Raw genomic sequence first — 10,770 nt, forward strand, 5'->3', positions numbered from 1 at the left:
CAACATAGAGCACTGGCTCTGGAATGAGAGTCTGAATTGAAATGAACTTGCTGACATGGGCTACAAGTTACTGTTCTCCAAAAAAGTTAATTTTTAAAAAACAATAAAATTAATATACAAAAAGAGAAGAAGTTACTGTTTCCCCTCTCCACAAATCAGTGCTCAGGCAAAGCCAAGGCCCTATGGCTGCTCACCTGGCTGCTCAGCTCATCCAGTGGGCAGACCAGGACACAGGGCTGTCCTGTATACCCCTCCCGTCACAGAACTCCCCAAAGGCCCTCATTTAGACACTGCCTCTCCGTCCTGCTGCATGTCTGTCCCTCAGGGCAAGACTCGGAGGCCTGGATAAGCCCAGAGGCAGCTCTCAGGGCTTGCTCTACTTGCTTTGGGCAGACAGACACTTGAAGCCCAAGGAAGAAGGCAGCTTTTACAAAGCACCTGGAGATCTACCCTCAGGCAGTGCTTCCCAGAGCCTGGTCCATGGCTTCCAAACCACCTCACGTGCTGGTCAGTGTAGATTCCTGGACCCAACCAAGCCTTCCTGAATCAGGACTGCTGAAGTGACACCCAGGGATAGAATTAGTGGTCAGATTAGTAATACAGTTCATCATAGATGACTTCTGGTTTATCCCTGGCTAAGGGACTGAAAGCACACAGCCTAGTTCAAATTTTGGCAGTGCTATTCACTACCATTGAGGCAAATCCTTTAACCTTTCCAGGCCTATATTTCCTGGCCTGTAAGATGGAGATGATCCTGTTGTCTCTCTGTCTTGGCTGTGCAGCTATAGGAGTTAGATGAGTTCATGAATATGAAGTGGCCAGTACAGTGCCTGCGTAGGTGCAAGAAGTATAGTTTATTAGTATCACAGCTACTTTCTCATGCCATGAGACTTTTTTTTTTTTCTTTCTGGTACTGGTCATTGAATGCAGGGGTTGCTCTATCACTAAGCTATATCCTTAGCCCTTTTATTTTTTTAGTATTTTGAGATAGGGACTCACTAAATTGCCAAGGCTCTACTCAAACTCATGATCCTCCTGCCTCAGCCTCCTGGGATTATGGGCATGCATGCCCCATTTAATGCTCTGGACTTTTTGAGCAAGGGCAGAGTCTTGAGGTTCTATTTCCAGAGGTTCTCTGGGCAGCAGGAAGACTTGGCAGGGCAGGGCCCTTGCCCAGGACACCACACCACCTAGTGGCTGGTGTGTGGGACCATGCCCAGCTTTCCTGCCTCCACCCTGCTAATGTCCACAGACCACTTGCCTCAGCTTCCAGGCTGCCTACCCGCCCACTGGCAGCCTCGGGCCCTGCCCTGCTGCCCTGGGAACCTAAATGGCATGGCGCCAGTCCTGACTTTTCCCTTCACTTTTGTAATAAAAGAGATGGCTCAGATCAGCTTTCCCTGGCAGGGAGGCCACCTGGCCCAGAGTCAAGAGACAGGGAGGAAGTCAGGGGGAACTAGCTCCTTCAGTGACCACTGGTTACAGTCTGGTATTCTCAAGGACTTCCAGAAAACAAACAAGCAAGCAAACAAACAAAACAAACTTGTCCTTCTTCCTTTCCTGGTCCTGCATAACTCATTCATTTCATGAATACATTAATTTAATATTGAAATATTTACTATATTTCATATGCTCAGACTCAGTGATAATCATCAGGGATTGGCCAGCTAGTAACTATATTCAGCTTTGTGAGTCCATCTACTCTGCTATTGTAGCAAGAAAGTAGCTGTTAACAACATGTAAGTAAGTGGGTGGATATGGCTGTTACTCTGTAAACATTGAACTTGGACTGTCATACAGCTTCACATGTTATGAAGTCTTCTGAATTTTTAAACTATTCAAAAATGTAAAAATGATTCTTATTTGCAGGTCATACAAAATAGCGAACAGCCACCGGGCCACAGCTTGTCAGTCTGAGCTGAGCCCTCTACAGCTAAGACCAAGAATGGGGCAGCACTGTTTATGCTTGTATCTCTAAGAGCTTAGGGTTTGGAGAGGCTTAGTGAGGAGGGGAATGTCCCCAAGCCTAGTGTAGCTCAGTCCCTGCAGTCCTCCTAGACTCTGTTCTCTCAGTGTCACCTATGTTACATATGGGGACTCTTGGGTGAACTTTTTATCCTTTAGGATAAAAATCCTTTTCTGAGAGCAGGAATATTACTATATAAGCATTTAAAGTCAAAGGGACATTGGTCCTTGACCATCTCTTAGCTAAGTGACCTCGGGTTATCCAGCATCCCCATGCCTCAGATTCCTCATCTGTAGTGCCTACCTCATAGGTTAAGAAGATGAAGGAGAGCATACAGGAACATAGTGTTTTGGAAATGGTCAGTGTTTGTAGACTCTCCTTACAGCTTCTTTTCCTTCACTCACTCTAGAACCTGGCATGGCTCTGGGCCCAACGTGTGTGCTCAGTGCCCTTGTCAAGTCTTACCTTCCAGAAAAAGGGGAGAAGGTCCCTGAAACTTTTCTTAGGAGCTCACAGTGTCTATTCCCTGGGTTCCTGAGAGGCTTTGCCCTTTGTGTTTATCTTGGAGCATTCCCCTTCTGGCTTCTTTAACTCCAGCAAAAGCAATCTCCCTTTCTCTCCAAAAGCAACATACATGGATGCTCAAGCTTAGGAATGTATGTGTGCACATGAAAAAAACTCTTGGCTGGCTCTGTCCAAGAATGAGCTAAGGAGGAGAGCTTGGCTGGGGATAAAGGGTATGGGAGGCCACTTCCCTTGGCAATCCACAGTCCATGAGGGTGGTCATCCAGCCCAAGTCAAAGTCTTGAGCTTATCAGCAATTATGTGCTTGGTTTGCTGTCTTCTAGAGGAGTGTATGCTGGAAGCTTCACATTTTACAACGTACATCTAATCCATTTTTCCACTGTGACCTTATAATTCCTAACATTCAGGCAAGCTCACCACGCGCCTGGGATCTGCTCTGCCTACAAAAAACACAGATTTGAATAAGTCACTTTACATCTCGAGGGACAACAGGATTCAATTCTCAGAGCTTTAGGAAGGACGTCACAAAACCATAGACGTGAAAATGCTGTTTAACTTCCAGTCCTCAGTTTTTTCTCTGCAAAATGGAGAAAATTCCTCTTCAGCCATCAAAGGGGTTGTGGGTGCGATTGCATGAAGCGCAGGCCAGTGGCAAAAATCTGATAAGGAGGCTCGTGAGCAGTTTCTTCTCGTTTTGGCAAATGAAGTCAGGAACATTAGTATTTCATGGTTGGTGCCTGAGATCCTGAGAGAAAGGGCTTCGGCTTCTGTGACAGCGGCTTTTAATACTAACCGAAATACTTATTTGGAGCGGAGGGAAAATAACGTCAAAGAAGAAGCGACGGCGGCGCAGGCCAGCTAGCCTCGGAACACTAAGAGCCACAACTTCGTTTGCCCCGCCCCTGCTGTCTCAAAATGACCAATCAGCGAGTGAGCCGTCCGTGACGGCATCTTCCAGCGACAGAGCCAGTGGTAATGGTATTTCCTGGTGACGGAACCGAAGGCCATGGGCAGTCAGGAGGTACTGGGCCAGGCGGCCCGGCTGGCCTCGTCCGGTCTCCTTCTGCAGGTTTGGCCCCTGCCCGTGCGTCAGCTAGGATTCGTGGGGAGGGCGGCCTTGGGGCTGCTAAGAGTCCGCCTGCGGGCAGGCCCGGCTCTAACGGGGACCGCCTCTGTACGGGGCGGTCCGCAGGAGACAGTGGCGGTGGTGAGGGGGGCGCCAGGCTAGGAGTTGGGAGCCCGCGTTCAGAGCCTTGGCTGAGCGACTACAAACAAAACTTTTTTTTCTTTCTGAGCGTTCTTATTTTCCATATGGCCGTAGGACAGAATTCGATCGAAGGGCAGGGAGCATTTGGTGGTCGAGAATCTGATATTTTTAAGACCAAGGGGTCCATTTTCTACATGTCGCATCCCTCTGACCCTCAAACGTCTCTCTTCAACTCTTACTCTCGCTGATTTTAGAGAGACTGTAGTAGAACTAAGAACCTGGACCTGGGTTCATCGATTGGAACCATGTATTTGCTGTGTGAAAATGATAGGAAAATGACGTCACTTAACGTCAGCTCTTCATTGATAAATGAGGGTAATAATAGGATAGTTGCAAGGATTGGTTGGGATCATTTGAGTAAATGCACTTAATTCAGTACCTTAGTGTGTACTCAATAAATGTTGGCTGCATCTTTGTGTGACCCTGGACAAGCCCCTCATCCCCACTCTCTACTGTCGCGAGCACGAACAGGTGTCGGGATCCCAGGCTGTGAGCACTTAAACGTCTCACTCGCCTCGAGGTAATGAAAACTACAAGTGATATGTCTTTAAAGGGGTTTTATTGTCACACAAGCAATGCAAAGCAATATCAAAGCAAATGTCACAACCACAATCAGGAGAGCATTCTAGTCCTTCCCCTCAGTATCGAGACAGATGCAATACTGAGGTATAAGCTGTAACAGGGTTATACGACCTGAGTCCGTGACACCGAGCGCCGGGCTGTCGGGCAGAGATTCGAACTGCAACGTGACGATCAGCTCCGGTCAAGCAGGGCCTCCGGCAGCAGTCGGTCAAGTCGCGTGACGCAGCGACGAGTGGCAGTCAGGTCGGGTCGAGATGGACGACGACGACTGGTCTTGGGCTAGGGGTATTTATACCCCTAGCTATTCCTTATCGCTCGGGCCAGGTACTCCGGTCAAGCAGGTGGTCGTAGGGTGGAGAATGTTTTGGGGTTTCCCTTTAGCAAATGGTCGCAAGGCGGGAGATAAGGAAGCAGATGGTCGCAAGGCGGGCTTAGCTAACAGCTGACGGTCTAGGACAGCAAGGCAGGTATTTCTTATCTCAAGCTGTCAGTTGCATTAGGTCATAGCTGTTAGCTAGCTAAGCTGTCAGCTAAGCTGTTGGTTGCTAGTCACACAGGGCACTTTTTGCTTATTGATTCTATTAGTTTCTACCTATTGATTACATGCTCAGTACATCTACTTTTTGTCATCTGCCAGATATGATACATACTACATCATCCAAATACCATCTAAAGATTCTTTCAGTCCCAGGAACTGGTTGTTCTAAGCCAAGTGGCTCCAGTTCTCTGTGTCTCACTCTTGAGCTAATCAACTCTACTTCACACAAGTCCTGAGTCCACCTCCCCACTATTTTAGAGAGGTTCATAGAGGTTAGGAGAAAGAACCCAGACAGATGGACTCCACTTTGAGGCATGCCACTTGCTGAATGGCTGCCCTTGAGAAAATTGCTTGACTTCTGAGCATCTGTTTTCTCATTTTAATTGAGAATAATAATGCAACCTCAAGGTCATTAGGAAGATTAGATGAAATCATGCCTTTTAAATGCTGGGCCTATTACAAGTACTTAACACATGTTATTTTTATTGGGATAATATGTTTTTAAATAGGTAGTATAGCTGGGCGTGGTGGTGCACACTTGTAATCACAGCACTCGGGATGCTGAGGCAGGAGTAGGATCACTGAGTTCGACACCAGCCTGCGCTACATAGTGAGACTCTCAAAGAACAAAAGCAAAAGGCAGTGTGGGAATGAAGTGAGATAATCTACATAAAGCATGTAGAAGACTACCTGACCATGATAGATGTTTAATAAATCTTGGCCTCTCTTCACCTAACCCTGTTTACCTAATTGTTTTTCTTTCATTCTTTCTTCCTTTTTCTCCCTCTGTCCTTCCCTCTTTCTCTTTCATTGAACCCAGGGCCTTTGCTATATCCCCAGATTTTTTTGTTTTGTTTTCTTTTTCTTTGAGACAGGATCTTGCTAAATTGCCCAGGCTGGGCTCAAACTTGCAATCCTCCTGCCTTACCCACCTGAGTAACTGACATTACAGGTGGCTTGTTTTGTTTTCTATTTCACAACAGGGACATACTGTGAGACTTTCAAACCAGTCAATATAAGATATATATTTTGCAATGAAAGTTACTGAGTCCAGTGTTTTACCCATAGTTGATTTTTCCACCTTTGATAATACCTTAATGCTCAGATTGGCTTTTTTTTTTTTTTTTTTTTTTTTTTTTTTTTTTGAGAGCCTTTATTGGGCACTGGGCAAAGGGATTTTATCCTCAAAGCTTGGAGGTGCTGTAGGCTGATCAGACCTGCATTTAGACCTCTAGCCAAATAGGAGCATGGAAAAATGTTGCAGAAGTTTCAGTTTAGATAAACTCTCCTAGTCTTTGCAATTCTTTTTTTTTTTTTCAGCTTTAATTGAGTTTATTGGTACATTTTAGGGATACAGTACAGTTACTTTCATTGTTGGGATCTTGTACCTCTACATGACAGGTCTTGATTCTCATTTTTTTCCCCTTACCCCTGTCCAGATTGGCTTTTTAAGAAGAAAAGTTGTAGTAGAAAAGGTAACTGTTATGGACTGGGAATCAGGTGTCCTCTTTAAGGTCAAGTGGGTTGTTTGCTTAACATGTGACATTGGGCAAATCATTTCACTTTGAGTCTTGCTTGCTTTCTGTGCATTTACCTGGTTGTTTTAAGGCTCATATAATTAATAAATGTGAAAGTGGTTTTTTTGTTAGTTAGTTTGTTTTTGGTATAGGGGCTCAAACTCCAGACCTGAAAGATATTTTTTAAAAAGCCTATGAAGTCCTTTATGAGAATAAATGGAAACTATGTTGCCGATAAGGGCCACTGTGGGCAAATACTGTGTAATACAAGCTACTCAGCTTTTTAGTAGAAATCTTTATTTGAACCAATTAGGAGATGTGGCTATAGCCTGAGACCTTATGTTTCTTGAACAACGATACTTTGAAATTAACATAACTGTGTATATATAGATTTTTAAAAATAGCCACCATCCTTAAACTTCTTGAGTGTTTAGTTCAGGACATTGTGCTTGTGAGGCAGGTGTGGTGCTGCTGAGCTAAATCTCTGGCCCCTAATTTAGTCTTACATACTTCCTCAAGTTACAATGCAGACACTTTAGTAGCCTTTCAATCACATTTTCTTTTGCAAGAATTTGAAATCTTACTAAACTGAGAGCTGTTGTAATACTGATCCAGCCATGGTATAAATATCAATATCCTTCATTTGTTTGCATTTTTCATAAATGCTTTCACCTGTAAAATCTCATTTGATCCTTGAAATCAACTCTAGGAGATACATAGCTTCATTTGATAGAGGAGGAAATTGAGGCTTCTAAAAAATTGGAAGATGATGGGTCTAAGAACTAAATGGTGGATTGAGACTTTCAGTAGAGTATTTGCTGTATAAGGACTCCATGAATTGGCTACCAACCTAGCACTGAGTACAAAATTTGGTTTATATATACACTTGCAAGTTTCTAAGAATAAGCTACAGAGCTTTCATCAAAATCTGAAAAGGTTACTGCCTTAGTTACTTTTCTTATTGCTGAGACAAAAAGTACCCGACACCCAAAATAAAAGGAGGAAAGATTTATTTTGGCTTACAGTTTGTAGAGCTTTTAGTCCATAATCGACTGACAGAGTGGCATGGTGGAGAGGCATTGCAGAGGAGAAACATTTTATAATGAGCAGAGAGCAGCAAACTAGAAAGCAGCAAGCAGTGAAATAGCAAGTGACCACATCAGTCCTCTTTCTGTCTCATATTTTGTCCAGGCTACCCACACTTAGGATCGGTAGCACTTAAATCCAGGGAGGGCCTTCTCATTATCCACTCCCAGAACGATCAGTGGACTGAGTTAGTTAATCTCAGCATCACACACTCTAGATCCAGCCACCCCTGAAAAGCCCCACCTATGACCACATGAGGTTTTCGGGGGACATATAGACACAAGCCGTAATAGTAACCTCTGAGCTGGGTGTGGTGGGGCACACCTGTAATCGCAGCACTTTGAGAGGCTGAGGTAGGATGATCACAATTTTGAATCAAGCCTGGGTAATTTAGCAAGCCCTGTCTTTAAACAAAGGTCTGGAGCCGGGGATTTGGCTCATTGGTTCCGCTGCCTCTCTTCCAAGCATAAGGGCCCCAGTTTGATTCCCGGTACCATAAAGTGGGGGAGGGCTAGGTATGTAGCTTAGTGCAAAAGCCCTAGGTTCAATCCTTGGTACTTCAAAGGTGTGTGTTTGGGAGGGGGCATGTTTTACACTTGACTCCATCAAGGTTAAAATGGCGATATCTTTTTTTTTCTTTTCTTTTTTGGCACTGGGGATCGGACTCGGGACCTTGCACTTGTGAGGCAGGCAGCACAACCACTGAGCTAAATCTCTGGCCCCAAAATAGCAATAGCTTGTTGTGGGAGATGTGCCACAGTTCAGGAACATGTTACTGGCCTGCAGATTTTCAGACAACAGTAGTCCTTTGGCATACTGTACTTTGACTGCATCTTCCAAAGTGCAGCTGTTCACAGATAACCCTGAGAGTGCAGAACACAGAAATGATGTCATTTGCTGCTGGGATGAGAGGGAATGAGCCTTGTGACCTTCCCAGCATGTCCCTTTGGCAGCCCCATTTAGTTGCATCCTGGTTCTCTAGGTCTAATAAAGTTTTTGTTTAGTTTTCCTGATTGACTGATTTGAAAGGCTCCAGACCTATCTCTGTCAGATGACAATAGCTGAGCTCTCCCTCCCTGCATTTTATATTATCTTTTTGTTAGAGTTGTTATCTGCACGCCATGTCAAGCCCTCTGTCAGAAGGGGCAAGTAGCCAGTAGAGAAGTGCAGTGTTTTCTGGTTTCTAATTGAGAAGAGCAAATTTCAAAGAGACTAAATGTCTTTCTTGGAGTCCCTAGATACTACCAGGCAGAGAAGAAAGAATTCCTAGAGAGTCTGCTATTCCTTGTAGGCTCTCTTTTGCTTAATGTGTGTTTCTGAATAGTTTTGGCTTGGGAGCTGGGCCAGGTGGGCTGACTGTAATCCTTTTTCTGCCTCCTAGAGGGCTTGACTTTGAGCCTGAAGAAACTCATTGGCTCTGTCAAGGCCTCCTTCTTTGGTAAATTAGGGAGACTTCCACATGCCTTCCTAGATTCCTTGACCACTGCACAGGATGTTGAAAAACTCCATAGAATGAAATTCCAGGAGAAAAATAGACAATTTGAGCATCTTAGAGGAGATTCTCCACAGCAGAACTTCTAGGTGTCATTACAACACATTAGGCAGAAAAGACACATTGTCCTCGTTTCAGCAGACATTCCTAACATGAATTGTTCTGTGTTTTTGTTTTCATTTTTTCCTCCAGGTGTTGTTTCGATTGATCACCTTTGTCTTGAATGCATTTATTCTTCGCTTCCTATCTAAAGAAATTGTTGGCATAGTGAATGTAAGGTACGTGGGGTTGCACTCTGGCCCTGTCCACAGTTCACATCCCTGGTCAGATTCTACTTGTGAGTCACCCTTAGGTTTTAGAAACGTGGACCTTTACCAGAAGCAGAGTGTTTTGGCAGTGGGCTGAGGAGGAGTGTGCGGAAGTGGGGGATGAGCGGGCGACGCTTCTAATGGACCCATGGAGTGTTTTCCATTAACAGCCTCCAGACGCACACTTCTTTGCCCACTGTTTCAATTTTCTTGCTCTTAGAACCCAGGAGAAGAGTGGGAGTAATTCATTGCAAACCTCATCTCAGGTATAATCCTGTGTTCTTGTCCGCCAGCAGCAAAGGAAGCAGGAGTTCTGCAGTTTGTGACGATATGTTACATAATTGCAGAGCTGGAGCTGCCACCTTCTTTCCCTCCTCAGTGATTTTGTGATTGCGTTGTGGAAACTGGGATCTGAGTTTGAGTTCTCGTCATTGGTTCCTCCGAGGCTCTTAGCTGAACTTGCTTTGTCTTTTAGACTCAGCTTGTTTGTTCTACTCACCTCTTTTCTGTAAAGGGACACCCACGTCTGTTTTATATTCATAAATGACACAAAAGTAAGTATTTTATATACAAAAGTGTATAAAATGATGTGACAGCTCCAAATACCTCAGCTTCTGAGATGTTTCTTTGTCCTGACAAACAAGTCAGTATCTTCTAGACAGCATTTCATATCTGCTATTTACCCAGCACATTGTCTGAAGCCTAGTGGCGTTCTCAGACTTAGATTGGCAAAGATACGTCTGGGAATTTTACACTAGGTAGAACCGAGGAAGGGCCCAGGAATCTGCATTTTACAAGCTCCTCAGGTGATTTTGACGCAGAGACCATGTTTTGAGAAATAGCAATAGTTTGAAAATAGTTTTAAAAGTTTAATAGTTTAAAAAACAGAAAGGAAGAAGCCCATATGTCATTAACATGCTCTGATTTTTCTCCCCATGCAGCCCTAGATTGGCAGGTGCCCACATTGCCAGCTGTTGTGTGGCCTGCCCACCTTGTTACGGTGGGTCTGTCTCCTCATTTGCATTGTTGCAGAGAGGCACTGTAGGACCCTTGCAGGACCCATGCACAATCTCAGGGACCTTAACCCTGAGCTGCTTCCACTCTAGCTTCACCTAGGCTACTGCCTGTTAAGGCAGGGAAACCTCAGCAACTCTTTGCTAAGATTGCGGAAGGCTTACCCAGGTGCCACTCATCTTCAGGGTATCTAGGCAGTCCTTGCTGAGCTGGGTTGCAGCAGCTACTGGAGTGGTTGCCAGCCTTACTGCCTGCCCTGAGATTCTTTGGGCCAGTGCTTCCAAACTGTAGTGTGTTCAGCTTGTCTCACAGGGACTTTGAAGTCATTTCTAGTTTCAGTGTGATCTAGAAGTCCCCATGCTGAGTGGCTCATCCTTTTCTTCTCCTCGAGGTCAGGGCTACTATATGTCTACCCATATCCATGCCTGCAGCTTTTTGGGCCCCTGTAGCTGTTTTTTTTTTTTTTTTTTTTTTT

General features: G+C 44.8%; 1 protein-coding gene across 14 annotated transcripts in view; it reads left to right on the forward strand.

The window, feature by feature from the left end:
* Nucleotides 1–3,448: 3,448 nt before the first annotated feature.
* Rft1 (RFT1 homolog) overlaps nt 3,449–10,770 on the forward strand; it is a 69,066-nt gene continuing 61,744 nt past the window's right edge. For all 14 annotated transcript variants that reach the window (XR_784083.2, XM_010643056.3, XM_033757084.1 and 11 more), the window contains exons 1-2: nt 3,449–3,560; nt 9,166–9,251. Coding sequence is in view for 13 of the 14 variants with exons in the window: in XM_010643056.3 (XP_010641358.1) it covers nt 3,498–3,560; nt 9,166–9,251 (149 nt within the window). In the remaining variant the exon portion in view is untranslated. The remainder of the gene's footprint in view (nt 3,561–9,165; nt 9,252–10,770) is intronic.

This window comes from Fukomys damarensis, unplaced genomic scaffold (assembly GCF_012274545.1).
Source record: "Fukomys damarensis isolate Sample0158 unplaced genomic scaffold, DMR_v1.0_HiC HiC_scaffold_28, whole genome shotgun sequence".
NCBI classification, from domain to species: Eukaryota; Metazoa; Chordata; class Mammalia; order Rodentia; family Bathyergidae; genus Fukomys; species Fukomys damarensis.